The sequence below is a fragment of the Mobula hypostoma genome, chromosome 5 (assembly GCF_963921235.1).
Source record: "Mobula hypostoma chromosome 5, sMobHyp1.1, whole genome shotgun sequence".
In the NCBI taxonomy this organism is placed as follows: Eukaryota; Metazoa; Chordata; class Chondrichthyes; order Myliobatiformes; family Myliobatidae; genus Mobula; species Mobula hypostoma.
Window position 1 is genome coordinate 189,036,361 of NC_086101.1, and position 20,124 is coordinate 189,056,484.

At 45.5% G+C, this 20,124-nt stretch overlaps 1 protein-coding gene across 2 annotated transcripts in view; it reads left to right on the forward strand.

The window, feature by feature from the left end:
• tnip2 (TNFAIP3 interacting protein 2) overlaps window positions 1-16,958 on the forward strand; it is a 40,443-nt gene extending 23,485 nt beyond the window's left edge. For both annotated transcript variants that reach the window (XM_063047727.1, XM_063047726.1), the window contains 2 exons: window positions 12,491-12,610; window positions 14,740-16,958. In XM_063047727.1, the coding sequence (XP_062903797.1) occupies window positions 12,491-12,610; window positions 14,740-15,000 (381 nt within the window). In that variant the 3' untranslated portion in view covers window positions 15,001-16,958. The remainder of the gene's footprint in view (window positions 1-12,490; window positions 12,611-14,739) is intronic.
• The last annotated feature ends 3,166 nt before the right edge of the window (window positions 16,959-20,124 follow it).

The following is a 20,124-nucleotide window of genomic DNA, read 5'->3' on the forward strand; positions in this document are numbered from 1 at the left end:
CTCCTGCAAAGCCGATGTCCAATCCAATTTACTACCTCATTCTTCGTTCTTGACCAACATCCCATGCAGGACCCATCAAAGTTGCTGGTGAACGCAGCAGGCCAGGCAGCATCTCTAGGAAGAGGTACAGTCGACGTTTCAGGCCAAGACCCTTCGTCGGGTTGCTTGAATTTCCAGCATCTGCAGAATTCCTCGTGTTTGTGCTCCCATGCAGGACCTTGTCAGAGGCCTTGCTAAAGGCCATGTAGACAACATCTACTGCCTTGCCTTCATCAAGGCAACTTCCTCAAAAAAACTTTCAGATTGGTTAGACTCGACCTACCACACACACACAAAGCCATGTTGATTATCCCTAATCAGTCCCTGTCAATCAAAATACTTATACATTTGGTCCTTCAGAGTACTTTCCAATAACAGAACAACATCAGCTGTCCTCCAATCCTCTGGCACCTCACCTGTGGCTAAGGACATTTTAAATATCTTTGCTAGGGTCCCTGCAATTTCTGCTCTAGCCTCCCATAGGGTCTGAGGAAACACCTTGTCAGGCCCCGGAGCTTTATCCATCATGATTTCCCTCGTGATAGCAAACACCATCTCCTCTATATAGTGTCCATGGCTTCATAGCTACATTGCCTCACGTCTACAGACAGTGTGTCTACCTCCTGAATAAAGACTGTTGCAAAAAAATATCTATTTAAGATCTCCCTCATCTCTTTTGGCTCTAACCATTGATTACCATTCTGATCTTTGAGAGGACCAATTTTGTTGTTTGCTATTCTTTTGCTCTTAATGTACTTGTAAAAGCCCTTGGGATTTTCCTTCACCTTGTCCGCTAGAGCAATTTCATGCATTCTCTTTGGCCTCCTGATCTCCTCATTAAGTGTTCTCTTGCATTTCTTATACTCCTGAAGTACCTCATTTGCTCCTTCCTGCCTCTGCCTGTGATGTACTTCCATCTTTCTCTTAACCAGGGCCTCGGTATCTCTCGCATATCAAGGTTCCCTAAACTAGTTATTCCTTGAATTTTATTCCAACGGGAACATAAAAACTGTACTCTCAAAATGTCACCTTTGAAGGTCTACCATTTACCAAGAGCACTTTTCTCAGAAAACAACCTACCCCAATCCACACCTGCCAGATCCATTCTGATGCCATCAAAATTTGCCTTTTGCCAACATAGAATCTCATTCCAGGGAGCAGGTCAATCCTCCACAATGATCTTGAAACTAATGGCATTATGATGCAAAGTGTTCCCCTATACAAACTTCTGTCACCTATCCTTTCTCATTCCCTAATAGGAGATCAAATATCAGACTTCCTTGAGATGGGATCTCTACATACTGATTAAGGAAACTTTCCTGAACACGTGACAAACTCCAGCCGTTTTACAATATTGGAGTCCCAGTCAATAGGTGGAAAGTTTAAAATCACCTACTGTCACAACCTTCTGTTTCTTTCAACGGCCTGCGATCTCTCTACGAATTTGCTCCTCTAAATCCTGTTGGGTGGTAGAGTATAATCCCATTAATATAGTCATCCATTTCATATTCCTCAGTTCTACCCTTAACGCCTCAGTAGACAAGCTCTCCAGTCAGTCCTGTCTGAACACTGTTGTGCCATTTTCCCTGACTAGCAATGCCACTCATCCCCCATTAATCCCTCCCGCACTGTCATGGCTAAAGCCATGGAATCCCGGAACGTTGAACTGCCAGTCCTGCCCCTGCGGTGACCAAGTCTCACTCATGCCATCATTCCACATGCTGATCAATGTGAATTATACAACACTTGTATGGCAAAATAAACAAGGACACTAGTACAAGCTGACCAAGAGAGAAACAGAAATAGCTCTCTCTGCAGAAAACCACTGCTGTGATGTGTACAGTTTTGACTTTACAGGAAAGATGGTTTTGTCCATTCAGTTCCTGGAACCTGCTGCTCATGTTCCCCTTTTGGGCCAGCAGGGTGCTGTACTGGTTAGTGCAATCACTTTACAGCACCAGCTGTAACATTTGGGTTTGATTCCTGGCACTGTCCGAAAGGAGTTTGTACGTTCTTAGTGACTGTGTGGGTTTCCTCTGGGTGCTCCAGTTCCTCCCCCAATCCAAAAATGTACAGATTAGGATTAGTAAGTAGCGGGCATGCATTGTTAGCACCAGAAGCGTGGCAAAATTTGTGCGCTGATTTGTTTTGATGCAAATGACACATTTCACTATATGTTGTGCTGGCTAACTTCATTCACCTCAACACTGAACGTAACCTATGGATTCACTTTCAAGGACTCTGCAACATACCACACCAAAGTCCAAATAAAGCTAATCTTCAAAATTGTGTCCATGTTACTGCCCTCCAGGTTCTGATTATCAGCTTGGGTAGCCAATGCCAAATTAAACAGTCCCTTCCACTTTTACATGGACCATCTCTCTGCATTCCAAAAGTCAGAGGAGCAGAATCGGGCTATTCGGCCCATTGAGTCTGCTGCACTATTCGATTGTGGCTCATTTATTTTCCCTCTCAACCCTATTCTCCTGCCTTCTCCCTGTTATCTTAGACTCCCTTACTAATCAAGAACCTATTAACCTCCGCTTTAAGTACACCCTCTGACTTGCCGTTCACAGCTGTCCATGACAATGAATTCCACAGATTCACCACCATCTGAATAAAGAAATTCCTCTTCATCTCTTTTCTGAAGTGACAGCCTTCTATTCTGAGGCTGTGCCCTCTGGTCCGAGACTCCCCCTCCACATCCACTCCATCTAGGCATTTCAATATTTAGTAGGATTCAATGAGATCCTCCTTCATTCTTCTAAACTCCAGTGAGTTTAGACCCAGAGCCATCAAGTGCTCCTCATATGTTCACTTTTTCATTCCCCGGATAATTCTCTTGACCCTCTGAACCCTCTCGAATGCCAACACACTCGTTCTTGGATATTGGGGCTCCGAACTACTACCAATGCCTTATAAAGCCTCAAACATTCTCCATGTCCCTCAGAGACTGTCCCCGCTCTGTTTCCAGAGGGACAGTGGTCCTCAGGAGCAGGCAGGCAAAGACGGAATCAGTAACGTCCCTGGTGAAAGTTTTAGTTCTTCACGTCACGAACCACAGGACATTAATCAATCTATGATCAATTGAGGAAAAGCTTGGGAAATTCCTCTTAAACTCGAAGGCACCAGGAACTATGATTCATTCCAATAACAGAAAATGACCTCTTCTACTGATGAGTTCCCTATTCTTTCAATGTGGGACTGCAGTGACTCACCTTGCGGTGCCTACCACATTGTTCCAAGAACAAGCCCCATGATGTGGACCATCTCTTCCTGTTTAACCTTGGCCTCTTCCCATATTCTTTCCACAAATATGCTTCTTCCTATTCCTCACCCCCTCCAAATCCCACCCAGTTCATTTTATTCCTGCCAAAAAATGAACTTGTATTGTTCATTAACAAAGGAATGGGACAAGGTCAGTTATTCTCGAGCCTGTTCCTTGATGCATTAAAGATCAGCTCTACTCGCCACATGTACATGGAAACATGCAGTAAGATACAGTGTTTGTGTCAACATGCGGGAGTGTGCTAATGGCAGCCCCCAACATAACGTGCGCACCACTCCTAACCCTAACCCATACGTCTCTGGAATGTGGGAGGAAACCAGAGTACCTGGAGGAAACCCTCACACAATGTCCCCTCTGGTGCTCAAAGGTATTCAAACTACACACTAAAGGTTGTCACTCTCTACCTTGTTGGCATGTTAAGTATATTTCACTATCATGCACGACCACATTTCCTTTTCTGGTTTCTGATGCAGACGGCATTGATAAAATGGCATTTGCGATGATTTGACTGTGTATTTTGGAACTGACTATTTATACTGTTTTAATTGAAGAAATTGTTCAGTGTGCACATGTTGTTGTCACTGGGTAAAAAAATTGCACAGCACAAGATTCTTGTGCACACTGATCATTACAAATTAGAGAGAACATTACCCACGCAGACACAGGCAGAATGTACAAACTCCTTACAGATAGCAGTGGGAATTGAACCTAGATCTTAAAAGATAAATATGAGCTTTGTGCATTGAACCACACAGTGAAACGCACCGTTTGAAAGCAGTCTGAGGATGAGCTGGGGGCAGCCCGCAAGTGTTGCTATGCTTTCATTGCCAATATCGCATGCCCACAATTTACTGATGCTAACCAGTGGATTGGTTATTCAACATGCCCCGGAGTCACAGAGCACAGGAACAGGACCTTCGTTCTTATTGTGCAGTATCTGTACTGATACCGTTTACCATTCTGTGTTTTACTTTGGGCCGGCCGGTGGTGTAGTAATATCAGCACTGGACTTTGGGGCAGATGGTCCTGAGTTCGAATCTGGCCGGGTCCCAACCTGGGTAGCGTCTGTGCGGAAGAAAGGCCTGGCAACCTAGTTGTCCATAGGGTTTTCGTGGCAAGATACACAGCTACACTATCCATGGGGTCACCGTGAGTCGATGGCAACTCAACAACCATTCTCAGTTATTTGTCTAGATATTGTGCTAGTAGCAGCCTCCATCACCTTCAGACGTTCCCAACCTGAGGGCCACAGACCCCCCTCAGCTGAAGATAGGGTCAGTGGAATTCTTTGCCACAGGCGGCTGTGGAGGCCAAGTCATTGGTTATGCTTAAGGCGAAGGTTGATAGATTCTTGGTTAGTCAGGGTATGAAGGGATATGGGGAGAAGGCAGGAGATTGGGGCTGAGAGGGAAATCAATCAGTCATTGTGAAATGGCCTAATTCTGCCTCTACATCTTATGGTCGTCTGGATCCATGGTTTTAAAAAAGGTTGGGAACCCCTGCTCAAGATAGAGCTTTTGTTACCCCCCCAAATCCAAGACAACCCTCCGCCTATTGTCCTGAATAGGAAGGATATGGCAGCTTTATAGAAAGGGTCACCAGAATGTTGCCTGGATTAGAGGGTATGAGCTACATGGAGAGGTTGGACAAAGTCGGGGTGTCTTCTGTGGAGTGTTAGAGACTGAGGGGAGACCTGCTGAAAGGTCAGGGTCGACCATGGATGTTGCGTCCCAGCTGTTGACATAGTACGCAAGCCAGGGTAGTAAAATTTGGAGAGCGAGCTGTTGCCTATGCAGCAGGGCGCTTCCTCTCCATGCAACTGATGAAGCTAAAGGACTGGCAGAGACTGATACAGGTTGGCACCAGCAGCATTGCAGGAGTTGCCGGTCAGTGTTGTACATAGGACTAACTTAAAGACTCCAGCTCCAGATTTTTCTTCTGGGTTTGCTCCAGAAGCCATCCACATGATGGGTAAAGCCCCAAGGCAGCGGAGGTTTGAAATCAGAGTTTTCCATCTCCTAGATGAGATGCCAACCACAGCTGATGAGCCCCAGCTGCCCAAAGCGACTGATTTTAAGGTGCCAGTAACCTGCCTTTGCCCCTTCTCCTGTCAGTGGAAACGGTTCTGCTGGGCTTAGTAACTAAGCCACATGTAGGGAGTTGAACTTGGTTGTCAGAGGCTATTTGAGACACACACCTTCGGGAGAATTTAATAGGTAGTGGGAGCTTGTCCCCATTACCACCCATGACAATAACAACCTTAAATGGAGACCTGAGAGAAGCTTATAAATTTATAGCCTGGTATGGTGGTAGAGGCAGAAGGATTCAGAACTTTTAAGATGTTTTGACAGACACACAAATGTGAGGAAAATGGAAGGATATGGACATTGTGTAGGCAGAGGGGATTGGTTTAGCTGGCCATTTGATTACTAATTTAATTGGTTCAGCACAACATTGTGGGCTGAAGGGCCTGTTCTTGTGGTGTACTGTTTAATAAATCTTTAGCAGAAGATGCAAAATGCCTGAAGACATATACCACCAGGATCCAGGGTGGAGGGGTGTTTTTAAACACAGGGAGTGGTAATTACCTAGAATAGCATGCAAGGAAAGCAAGATTATGTACTATGCCAGTACATAGGACATTACAGCACAGTACAGGCCCTTTGGCCCACAATGTTGTACCAGCCTTTTACCCTACTCCAAGATCAATCTAACCCTTTCCTCCAACATAACATGCCATTTTTCTTTCATTCATGTCTGTCTAAGAGTCTCTTAAAAGTCCCGGATATATCTACCACCACACTGGTAGGATGTTTCATGCACTCATCACTGTGTGTTTAAAATAAAACCTTGCCCGTGACCTCCCCCAGTCACCTTAAAATTATGCCGTCTCGTATCAGCCATTTCTACCCTGGGGGAGAGAGGCGCTGGCTGTCCGCTCCACATTGTAAACCGTTAAGTAGTTATTGATTAAACAATAAGCACTGAAAGTACTAGAGTAATACCAGCCTCGTGTAAGATCTTCTAATGGAAGGGAAGCTTCTTCCTGCTCCTTTCCAGTCCTGTTGAAGGGGTTTGGCCTGAAACATTGACGGTTTATTCACCCCCCCCACCCCCCATAGATGCTGCCTTACTTGCTGAGTTCCTTCTGCATTTTGTGTGTGTTGCTTAAGATTTGCAGCATGTGCAGAATCTCTTGTAAGTCCTACACTGGACTCCCTCTGATGTGTGTCCAGTATTCTGATACAGTACTAAGTTGTTGTCTGACTTGGTGTTTACTAGATTGCACTTCGAATCCAATTTTGTTCCCATCTGGCACTGTCTGTAACAATGTAAGAATTCATTTTGAACTAACTGGAATATAAAAGCAAGGATGTAATGCTGAGGCTTTTTGAGACATTAGGCAGACGGCACCTGGAGTATGGTGAACAGTTTTGGGCCCCTTATCTAAGAAAGGATGCACTGACATCAGAGCGGGCCCAGAGGAGGTTCATGAGGATGATTCCGGGAATGAAAGGGTTAACAGAGGAGTAATTGATGGCTCTGAGCCTGTATTCATTGGAGTTCAGGTGAATGAAAGGGGGATCTCATTGAAACCTATCAACTAGTGGAAGTCCCCTAGACAGAGTGGACGTGGAGAGGATATTTCCCACCGAGGAGAATCGAGGACCAGAGGGCACAGCCTCAGAATGGAAGTCTGTCCCTTTCAAACAGAAATGAGGAATTTCTTTAGCAAGAGAGTGTGAATCTGTGGAATTCATTGTGACAGATAGCTGTGGAGCCCAAGTCATTGGGTAAACCTAAAGTGGGGGTTGATACTTTCTTGATTAGTAAGGGTGTGAAAGGTTATTTATTTGGAAATGCATCATGGAACTGACCCTGCTGGCCCAACACCCCACCTATTCAACACTGACCTAAATACAATGACCAGTTAACTTGAACTACTCTGGCATGTGCACAGAGACATGCCAAGTACGTACAAATTTCATGCAGAGAGCTTCAACACCCCGGGCTGTAATAACAGTGCACTCACATTGAGTGGTGCTTATGAGGAGAAGACAGGAGCATGAGATTGAAAGGGATAATAAATCAGCCCTGACACAGTGACAGAGCAGACTCGATGGACCATTTGGTCTAATTCTGCTCCCATCTCTTCTGGTATCGATATTTGTAGATGGGGCCCCAAGTCTCTAATGCTTTCAGACGACTGCTTAAGTGATCTACATTTTATTTTGGATCCAATCATCATTTTTCCATGTTATGTCAGATTTAGCCAATGTCACGGTGCTATCAAATGTTGAGCATCTTGTTTGTCTATCAGAGCTGCCTCGCTCAGTGCCATTAGATACGTACTCTTCTCTCCAGAATGCAGTCGCCGCAACCTCTTGCTGGACCTGTTCAGTCTCATCCATCACTTGGATAGTCCCCACTGTAACTCATTCAGTTTCCTAATGGGGTCAATAATAGCACATCACCGGTAACTGAGGGAAGTCCCCATTGTAACAGGAAGCCTGCTGGCCGATTCATAGACAGCACTGCTCATCGTTTCAGTCATTTGATGAATAGCAGTCATTCACCAGTGCTGGGGTGATTTCTCCAGCTCTTGCAGATGCGTCATGGGATTTTTTTTGTGTCTACCTCACAGCTGAGAGGGAGTGCAGTCTCCGCGTCTGTCTCCGTGGTGAAGTCACTGGATTTAAGCTTAATTAAGTTGATAGCCAGGGCTCCACACTCTGTTACTTGCTTAGATTTTGCCCTGATCAATCATGACACTCAATCAATGCCTCACAGGGCCTGAGACGCAGGTTCGATTCCGGCTTCTGGCACTGTCTGTGTGAAGTCTTTGTGTTCTTCCTCCCACCTCCCAGAGACGCAAGGGTTCGCATGTTAATTGTCCGTGAGTGAATCTAGGGGGAGTTGACAGGAACGTTAGAATAATGCAATGGTATTAGTATCCTGATGAAGCCCGAATCAGCGACCATTTCTTCCTCACCAGAAATGCTACCTGACCTACTGCGTTTCTCCAGCATTTTATAAGATATAGGAGCAGAATTAGACTAGATACCCATTGAGTCTGCTCCACCATTTCATGATGCCTGATCCAACTTTACTCTCAGACTTGCCTTCTCCCTGAATCCCTTCATGCCCTGACCAATCAAGAATCTAACAACCTCTGCCTCAAATATACATAAAGACTTGGCCTCCACAGCTGCCACTTATCTTCATAGCATCTGCACTTTGCAGCAAAGCTATCAATTCCATCATCCAAATCATTAACATATAACATAAAAAGAATCGGTCCCAACACAGACCCCTGTGGAACACGACTGGTCACTGGCAGCCAGCCAGAAAAGTCTCCCTTTATTCCCACTCTTTGCCTCCTGCCAATCAGCCACTGCTTTATCCATGCTAGAATCTTTCCAGTAATGCCATGGGCTCATAGCTTGTCAAAGGCCTTCTGAAAATCCAAGTACACAACATTAACCACTTCTCCTTTGTCTATCCTGCTTGTTATTTCTTCAAAGAATTCCAACAGATTTATTAGGCAAGATTATTCCTTGAGGAAACCATGCTGACTATGGCCTGTTTAATCATCTACCTCCAAGTACTCCGAGACCTCATCCTGAATAATGGACTCCAACATCTTCCCAACCACTGAGGTCAGACTAACTGGCCTATAGTTTCTTCTGCCTCTCTCCCTTCTTTGCAATTTTTCAGTCTTCCGGAGCCATTCCAGAATCTAATGATTCTTGAACAATCATTACTAATGCCTCCACAATCTCTTCTGCCACCACTTTTAGAACTCTAGGGTGTACACCATCTAGTTCAGGTGACTTACCTAGCTTTGGACCTTTCAGTTTCCCAAGAACCTTCTCTCCATTTATGGTAACTTCACACACTTCATGCCCCCTGACACCTGGAACTTCCACCATACTGCTAGTGTCTTCCACAGTGAAGACTGACGCAAAATCCTGCCTTCTCCCGTAACCGTTGACACCCTTAATGAAAACATCTTTCAACCTTGCCCAATAACTCTTAAGTCTTCTTGGCACAGTTTCCAGTTTAATGACATTCTTTCCCACAACAGGGTGACCAAGACTGTACACAGTCCTCCAAGCAATGCACACAAAATGCCAGAAGAACTCAGCAGGCCAGGCAGCACCTATGGGGGACAAAAGGTACACTTGATGTTTCGAGCTGAGACTCTTTGGCAGGACTGGAGGAAAAGAAAAGCTGAGGTGTAGATTTAAAAGGTGATAGGTGAAACATGAAGGAAGGGGCAGGATGAAGTAAAGAAGCATCGACTGTGCTCCCCCCACCCCCAATAGATGCTGCCTGGCCTGCTGAGTTCCTCCAGCATTCTGTGTGTGTTGCTTGGATTTCCAGCATCTGCAGAATTTCTCTTCTTTGTGATCGGGACAGTCCTCCAAGTTCACCTTCACCAGCATCTTGTACAGCTACAATATAACATCCCAAATTCGATACGCAGTGCCCTGACTGGTGCAGGCCAGCTGCTTCACCGCCCTGTCTACCTGTGGCCCCATTTTCAGGGAACCATGTACTTCTACTTCTTGGTCCTTCTGATCCACAACACTCCCCAGTGCCCTGCCATTCACTGTGAAAGTACAGCTCTGGTTTTGACTTCTCAAAAATCAACCCTTCAATGTTCCCGACATTCTAGTCTGGAATTCCATGTACTTTCCCTGCGGTGATAACTCTGGATACAGGAAATTCCCCACTCTGCTTTGAATTAACGCCATGGGATTTTTTTCTAAATTTACCTAAGAGGACAGATAGAGTATCCGTTCAACTAACAAGACCTTTGCTCACTAATGATACACAAAAGGAATTTGAAGACAGGAACCTCACCAAGGTTCTTGTACGTTTAAAGAAAAAAAAATCTCAATAGGATCATAGCAAAATTGCCCTTCCACTTGTATGTGGAGATGGTCTCGTTAGGTTCAGTTCCCTCCGATGTCAGAGTCAGGACCTCATGAATCTTGGAGCTCTGCTTATGGAAACCAGTCACCCCTGTACGGACACTGCGTATACTTCCACTGCCCAAGCAAAAACCCTCCGCCCCGGACAGTGTCTTTCAAGGCATTGTGGTTAGCGTAACGGTGTTTACAGCACTAGTGACGCAAGTTCACTTCCCACCCCATGTGCTTGTACATTTTCCCCACGACGACGTAGGTTTCTTCCGGGTGCTCCAGTTTCCTCCCACATTCCAAAGATGTGCGGATTGGCAGGTTACTGGACTGATGGGTGTAATTGGGCAGTGGGCCTGTTAACGTGCCGAATCTTGAGATAAAAGTAAACTATTCCTTTCTGCCTACACTGGATCTATATCCCTCCATTCTCTGCACATTCATGTACCTGTCTTGCCTCTTAAACACCCCAGCCTCTGCCACCACTCTGTTTTAAAAAAAAGTGTTGCCCCATACATCTCCTTTTAAACTTACCCCTCTCACCTCAGATGCATGCCCTGGTATATTAGGTAGTTCTCCCCTGGGGTAGGGATGCAGGTTGTCTGTCTATGACTCCTTGTGAAGTGTATGCATGCATTAATAAATGACAATAAAAGAGGACTGCGTGTCCTCATCATCTAATCTAAATTATCCCTTTCATCTCTGAGACAGACAGACAGACCCATTTGTACCTGAGGTGTCATTTTCCACCCTGTGGATAACCAGCCACCCATAAACAAAACACTGGGGGAAGTCGGTAAGCCAGGCAGTGTAAATGGAGGGGAATAAATAGTTGATGTTTCGGGCTGAGACCCTTCACCGGGACTGTTTCCTTCCAAGTTTACTCCCTTGCATAGATGCTGCTCGACTTGAGTTCCTCTGGCACCTTGAACCAGAGTCAGATTTACTTATCACACATACAGTGAAATGCACCTTTTGCGTCAACAAACAATACATCCAAAATTGTGCTGGTGTCAGCCCCCAAGTGTCGCCATACATTCTAGCACCAGAGTAACATACAGATGATTCAAGGCTGTTTACTGTCATCTCCCGTACACAATAATATCGTGGCTAGGCACAGCGCAAATGCCATCTGTAAGTCTGCTGGCGATACAACCGTTATTGGCAGAATCTCAGATGGAAATGAGAGGGTGTACAAGAGTGAGATATATCAGCTAGTTGAGTGGTATTGTAGCAACAACATTGCATTCAGTGTCAGTAAGACCAAAGAGCTGATTGTGGACTTCAGAAAGGTTTAGATGAGGAAACACTTAGAGGAATCAGAAGTGGAAAGAGTGGGCAACTTCTAGTTCCTGTGTGTCAATATCTGAGGACCTAATCTGGACCCAACACATCGATGCAGCTGTAAAGAAGGCACAGCAGCGGCTATATTTTATTTGGAGTTTGAGGAGATTTGATATCTCACCAAAAACACTCGCAAGTTCCTGCAGAGGTACAGTGGAGAACATTCGAACTGGCTGCATCACTGTCTTGTCCAGGGAGGGGGCAACTGCACAGCATTGAAGCAAGCTGCAGAGAGTTGTAAAGTTAGTCAGCTCCATCATGGGCACTAGCCTCCATAGTATCCAGAACATCTTCAAGGAGCGGAGTCTCAAAAAGGCAGCGTCCATCATTAAGGACCCCATCACCCAGGACATGCCCTCTTCTTATTGCTGTCACCAGGGAGGAGGTACAGAAGCCTGAAGATACACACACAACTATTTAGGAACAGTTCTTCCCCTCTGCCATCCTGTTTCTGAGTGGATGTGGAACCCATGAACACTATCACTAATTTTTAAATTTTTTTTGGCTCTACTTACGTAACAACTATTTAATATATACATACCTACTGTAATTCATTTTCTCCTCTATTATTATGTATTACATTGTACTGCTGCTGCAAAGTTAACAAAATTTCTCAACACGTGCTGGTGGTATTAAACCTAATTCTGATTCTATAAAACAACAGCAGCAAAACAAGCCGCTTTCTCACCCACCCACCCACGCACACAGACGATCTCCAACACCCAGTCAGACCATCTCCTTAGCCTCAGACACGCAGGCACCAAGCTAAGAGGAGTGAGTAAGTGAATGTGTGTTTGTGTGTGTGTGTGTGTGTGTGTGTGTGTGTTGCTCAAGATTTCCAGCATCTGCAGAACCTCGTGTCTGAGCAAAATTATGTCCTTTGCCCTAGGTCCTGGTCTACAAGGACGACTTCCGGTCGGAACGCAAGGACCGAGAGAGGGCCCAGAGCAGGATTCAGGAGCTGGAGGAGGAACTGGCTCGACTCCGGCTCCAGCTGCCACGGAAACAGGTAACCTGGAGACCAAGTGTGGCTGGCACACTTGGCACACAGCAGCAACCGGTCCTGTGATTGGGCAGCAGCTCTTGCTCAGTTCAGCCAGGTTTTTATGGTTTCGAACTCCGTTCCGGGGAAAACTCCAGGCAGGGGCCTGCACTGTCAGAAGTGGCCCCTGGTGCCAGGACTTTTTGGGGGTTAACACAAAGGCTGCAATGGTGCTGTTCCAAGTCACCTGGTCAATATTTAATCCTTGCCCATTGTAACCACAGACCTGGTTATTATTGCATTACCATTTGCGGGAGTCATGCAGGGGTTCCTCACCTGGGGTCTGTGGACCCCTTGCTTAATGGTATTTGACCATGGCATACAAAGGGTTGGGAACCCCCGCTCTTTAGAATCACAAGAGAGATGCAGCACAGAAACAGGCCCTTTGGCCCTCCAAGTCTCTGCTGCCCCTCATGATTCAAGATTGTTTAATGTAATTTCCAGCACACAAACGTAAAGGAGAACAAAATAATTGTTATTCCAGATCTGATGCAGCACAAAGAAACACAAATAAGATAAAGAAAACAATACTAAAAAAACAAATATTATTAATATGGCGTAAGAAAGCTTATGTACACAGATTGATTGTGTGTCCATAAAGTGACACAGGACACAGGAGTGTCCGTACGCAAGGTGACAGACAGGAGATGACAAGGTAGTGGTGGTTGGGGTGTGGAGGGGTGGGTTAGTGGGTGGAGGTGATTAGCCTTACTGCCCGGGGATAGTAACTGTTTGAGAGTCTGGTGGTCCTGGTGTGTGTGTGCGCGCACGTCACCCATTTACATTAATCTCACACAAGTCCCATTTTTAAAAAATTCTCCACATCTTCCCATCAGATTCCATCACCCCCACCCCCCCCCAAACCACACGCACGTGTAATTTATGCAACCAGATGTGCAGACTCGATGGCTGGTTTTCAGTGATGTCCTCCATTCATAAGACCCAAGTTCCACCGTTTGGGAAAGCCCATCAACGCGATGTATGTTCCTGATGTCAACATTCCAGCTGTATCAGAAGAAATCCTCTCAATTCAAGTGGTATCTTGCTGTGCCCCCAGAAACTTAGACCACAAGACATAGCTGCAGAATTAGCCCATTCAGCCCATCGAGTCTACACTAACCATTCCATCACAGCTGATTTATTATCCCTCCCAACCCCATTTTCCTGCCTTTGACACCATTACGAGTCAAGAACCTCTCAATCTCTGCTTTAAATATAACCAATGAATTGGCTTCCACATCCATCTGTGGCAATGAATTGCACAGATTCACCACCCTCGGGCTCAAGAAATTCTTCATCACCTCCGTTCTAAATGGACGTCCTTCTGTTCTGAGACTGTGCCCCGTCCTCTCCATGTCCACTCTATCCTTTCAGTAAGCAATAGAAATTTGATCTGACAGACTTCTGAGAAATGATGCATTTATAGTCATACAGCACGGAAACAGGCCCTTTGTACAACTGGGTCCACGCTGAAGTTCAAGTTTACTGCCATCTGACTGCACAGATATACAACCAAATGAAACAACGTTCCTCCAGACCACGGTGCACACACACAGAACATGCATCATGCACAGCATTTAAACCAAAATATAATTCAAAATGCATGTTGAATTGTATTTTATTAACTTATTTATAGTGTAGACAGAACATCTGTACAACAGTACAGGTCCTTCAGTTCAAAATGTGCCAACTCTTTAAACTACGCTGAGATGAATCTAACCCTCCCCTCCCACATGGCCCTCCATTTTTCTTTCATGCATGCACCTATCTCAGATGTCCCTTGTTTATCTGTCCCTATCACCAGATCTGGCAGCACATTCCACTCACCCTGCACTCTGTCCACAATCACCTCCAAATTACGCCTTCTCATATTTGCCGTTTCTGCCCTGGGAAAGAGGCACTGGCTGTCCACTTTATCTGCCTCATCCTCCTCATGTTTGGCCTACATCCCTTGCCACCTTCCCTATCCATGTGCCTGTCTAAATGACTTTCAAACATTGTTAATGTACCTGCCTCAACCACCTCCTTCAGTAACTCATTCCCATGTATTGATATTGTTTGGTGGATGGCTCACGTTTATTCCTTTCGCCCTGCAGGACCTCCATGACTCTGGTGCCCGTCGCCATGGCAACACCAGTGCCTATCGGCTGGAGGGGGGCTTGGCAGACCCGGCGTTTGGGAACGGCACGGATCGCGTGCTGTCGCACCGCGGCGGTAGGAGTAACGCGACCTCGCCGGAGGTTCCCGCCTCCGAGCTTGGCCATCAAGGACTCCTGCAGTGTCCCAAGTGCATGAGGTTATTCAACGATGAGGTTAGCGAAGAGTGTCTCAGGCACATCTCAGAGTGCTGCCAGTGATGGTGACCACACCCTCCCTTCCCACCTCTCCTACTAGACCAGGGAGGCCAGCGTTGTTCGAGAGGACTATCCACCAGCACCCACTCCATCACAATGCCTCAGGGACTGTCCGTGCACCACTGTGAGGGGCAAGAAGCCTTGTTAAAACAAGATTGTACCCAGGTACTGGAGAGGATAACTGTGTCCAAGGTGCCTGCTGCTCAGAGAAGGGGTCCTCCAGCTTGATGCTGAAGCAGTATTAATCCGTCTTTGAAAATCACTAAAGAGTGTTACTAAGTCTCGTCTGTGGGAGCTTGCTGTGTGGAGTTGGTTCCAGCGTCATGTCGTAAGATTCACATGTTGGGTGTCTGGCACTTTGGGAACCGAGGTGGCGAAGGAAACATTAGAACCCAGAGAAAATCTGCAGATGCTGGAAATCTCAGCAACACACACTGAAGGAACTCAGCAGGCCAGGCAGCATCTATAGGGGGGAAAAAAATACAGTCAATGTTTCGAGCTGAGAGCTTTCTGTTTCAGGTCAAGCTGACAGATATAGATCATAGAACATTACAGCAAAGAAACATGCCCTTTGGTCTTGCAATAGGGTTGGTTGGAGTTTAGAGATTGGAAAATACTGTTACATTTGTATGGGTTACTGGTCAGAATCTACTTTAATATCAGTGACATGTGTCATGAAATTTGTTGTTTTGTGACAGCAGTACAGTGCAATACTAAATATATCACAAATTACAATAAATATATACAGTATATAAAGAGAGGAAGTGAGCAGAACAGTGAGGTAGGGTGCATTCAGAAAGCTTTTGGTGGAGACGAAGCAGCTGTTACAGAAATGTCGAATTTCCACCTTCTCCCTGATGATAGTAATGAGAAGGCAGCATGTCCTAAACCAACTATCTAAACACTTAGCTGTCTGTAAAGAGACGATGTCTGTTTAAGGTGAGTGGCGAGAGGTTTAGGGGCTGGTTCCAGGTACCCAGCTCTCTGTAAAAAACCTGCTCCGCAGAGCCTCTTAAAATCTTTCCCCTCTCAACAGTACGAGATGGTAAAAGAGATAGAATGGACAGCCAGTGACATTTTCCCCCAGGGTGGAAATAGCTTATGCCAGCAGACATCAGGTGGTTGGAGGAAAGTATAGGGAGGATGATTGAGACAAGTTTTTTTTGTGTAACGTAGAGTGGTGTGTATGGAATGCAGTGGTGGCGTCTGATACACGAGGGACATTTAAGATAGGTATAAGAAAAATGGAGCTATGAGGGATGGAAGGGTGAGATTGATTGTGGAGTTTACATAGATTGGCACAATCTTGCTGGCTGTAAGAGTTGTACAGTGTACTGATCTATAAATTAATCCTCTCTGTCTACACAACCTCTCAAACACCTTGAGTGTATCTGCCTCCACCATCACTCCTGGAAGTGCATTCCAGGCATCCAAAGATGGACCGAAGAGCCTGCTTTCACACGTTACAACTCCATGGCTATTCGGAGGGAGCTGTTCGAATCAGATATGCCTTCGAGTGCATGTTGTTCCCAGTGGAGTCGTCCTGTGGTACCGATGGAATACTAAATCCATCCCGGTCCTGAAGCCCAACACTCCAGCTCGGCCACGTACACACTTCACTACCAAATTGTCTCCGGAGTGACCAAGAGGAAAATGGTTAAGAATCTAAACTTCAAACTTGTTTTTACCATTAAAGAAAAAGAAATGCAGTGTTCCAGCACTCCGCACACAAATCATTCGTACTCTGCTTATTGCAGGCAGTCGTCAATGTTGAAACATTGGAATCAAATTTGGTTTGCACTGTCTGCTTTCATTTTATTGTTCAATTGTGATATCTTCTCTTCCCCCACCCCCAATACATTTCTATTAATGTTTTATTATTGTTAGAATTCCTGCTTTTCAGGATTTTTAAAATTTTTAACTGGTTATTTTATTTTAAACTTAAATATGAGAATATACAGAGTAACTTATTTTTATATTAAAATTGTTTTCAAGAAGCTGTTGTATTGTCAAAGTGTTATAGAATGTACTGTTTCACCATCTCAGTCTACCCAGATTGGAGGAGCGACACCTCATTCTCTCTGGTATAGCCTCCAACTTGATGGTATGAACACTGATTTCTCTCACTTCCCATAATTTCTTCCTCTATTCCTCATTCCCTTTCTCTTTTTCCATTTCCCATTCTGGCTCTCTTCTTGCTTGCCCATCACCTCCCTGTGATTCCATGGTCCACTGTCCTCTTGTATTACATTCCATCATCATCTTCATCCCTCATCTATTCCACCAATCACCTGCCAGGGTCTGTCTTCACCTTCCCCTCCCCACTTCCTTATTCTGGCTTTTGCCCCCCCGTCCTTCACAGATTCACATTTATTTATCACATATGCATCGAAACGGACAGTGAACTGTGTCACATGTTAGCAACCAACACACCGAAGGTGGTGCTGGGGGAAGCCTACAGGTGTTGCTGCACATTCCAGCACCAACGCACAGAAACTCTCCTCTAACCCTATTCCCGATGAAAGGTGTTGGCCCAAACAGTGGAATGTTTCTCCTATTCTGTACCTGCTGTGTTCCCCCAGCATTTCAGATGCCACATGAGCGTAGCAGTTAGCACGACACTGTTAGAGCTCCGGGTGCTGGAGTTTGGAGTTCAATTCCGGCATTGTCTCCGTGGAATGTGTGGATTTTTCCTCCAGGTGCTCCAGTTTCCTCCCACAGTCCAAAGACATCACGAGTCTGGTTAAATAGTGGCTGCTGGAGTGGCACGATTTGAAGGGCCAACTCGGTGTTGTATTGCTAAATAAATAAATGTTTCTCAGTCAACTGTACCTTGGGAGAGAAGTACACTGGACAACAAAGGTTTTGCTTCCTGAATACTTCTGGGGATATCTTACGGATTTTGGGCTGCTGATCATGAAAATTCCCTACCACGCAACATTTAAAAAAAAAAAATTCCTATGTATGGAATTCCTATGTATGTTATTTCAATTCATAATTCAAGTCAGTTAAAATGTTGCCCACAATGTGAGCTGGAAACTTTTCAATCTTGTCCTGGCATGCTTCGGGAGGGCAGATGCTGCGTGGCTGGACGGCTTTTTGAGAGGTTATAAATTTCCATTAAGGATTTTGATATTTGAGGCAGATGCTCCCCAGAATAACTGATGCCAAGATTAAGGCAGGCATTTTTAGAACGTAGAATAGTACAGCACAGTACAGGCCCTTCAGCCCACATTGTTGTGCTGACCCTCAAACCCTGCCTCCCATATAACCCCCCCCAACCTTAAATTCCTCCATATACCTGTCTAAGACCTCTTAAACTTCACCAGTGTATCTGCCTTCACCACTGACTCAGGCAGTGCATTCCACGCACCAACCACACTCTGAGTAAAAAACCTTCCTCTAATATCCCCCTTGAACTTCCCACTCCTTACCTTAAAGCCATGTCCCCTTGTATTGAGCAGTGGTGCCCTTGGGGAAGAGGCACTGGCTATCCACTCTATCTATTCCTCTTAATATCTTGTACACCTCTATCATGTCTCCTCTCATCCTCCTTCTCTCCAAAGAGTAAAGCCCTAGCTCCCTTAATCTCTGATCATAATGCATACTTTCTAAACCAGGCAGCATCCTGGTAAATCTCCTCTGTACCCTTTCCAATGCTTCCATATTCTTCCTACAGTGAGGTGACCAGAACTGGACACGGTACTCCAAGTGTGGCCTAACCAGAGTTTTATAGAGCTGCATCATTACTTCGCGACTCTTAAACTCCATCCCTCGACTTATGAAAGCTAACACCCCATAAGCTTTCTTAACTACCCCATCTACCTGTGAGGTAACTTACAGGGATCTGTGGACGTGTACCCCCAGATCTCTCTGCTCCTTCACACTACCAAGTATCCTGCCATTTACTTTGTACTCTGCCTTGGAGTTTGTCCTTCCAAAGTGTACCACCTCACACTTCTCCGGGTTGAACTCCATCTGCCACTTCTCAGCCCACTTCTGCAACCTATCAATGTTTCTCTGCAATCTTCGACAATCCTCTACACTATCTACAACACCACCAACCTTTGTGTCTTCTGCAAACTTGCCAACCCACCTTTCTACCCCCCACATCCAGTTCGTAAATAAAAAATCACGAAAAGTAGAGGTCCCAGAACCGATCCTTGTGGGACACCACTAGTCACAATCCTCCAATCTGAATGTACTCCCTCCACCACCCTCTGCCTTCTGCAGGCAAGCCAATTCTGAATCCACCTGGCCAAACTTCCCTGGATCCCATGCCTTCTGACTTTCTGAAAGGTTTCACATGGTAACCTTGTCAAAAGCCTTACTAAAATCCATATAGATCACATCTACTACACTACCCTCATCTATATGCCTGGTCATCTCCTCAAAGAACTCTATCAGGCTTGTTAGACACGATCTGCCCTTCACAAAGCCATGCTGACTGTCCCTGATCAGACCATGATTCTCTAAATGCCCATTGATCCCATCTCTAAGAATCTTTTCCAACAGCTTTCCCACCACAGACATAAGGTTCACAGGTCTATAATTACCCGGACTACCATTCCCATAGACAACAAGGACATAAAGATCCTAGCCAGAGGCTCAGCAATCTCTTCCCTCGCCTGGTGGAGCATTCTGGGGAATATTCCATTAGGCCCTGGGGACTTATCCATCCTAATGTATTTTAACAACTCCAACACCTCCTCTCCCTTCATATCAACATGCTCCAGAACATCAACCTCACTCATATTGTCCTCACTGTCATCAAGTTCCCTCTCGTTGGTGAATATCGAAGAGAAGTATTCATTGAGGACCTCGCTCACTTCCACAGCCTCCAGGCACATCTTCCCACCTTTATCTCTAATTGGTCCTACCTTCACTCCTGTCATCCTTTTTTTCTTCACATAATTGAAGAATGCCTTGGGGTTTTCCTTTGCCCTGCTCGCCAAGGCCTTCTCATGCCCCCTTCTTGCTCTTCTCAGCCCCTTCGTAAGCTTTCTTGCTTCCCTATATTCCTCAATAGACCCATCTGATCCTTGCTTCCTAAACCTCATGTATGCTGCCTTCTTCCACCTGACTAGATTTTCCACCTCACTTGTCACCCATGGTTCCTTCACCCTA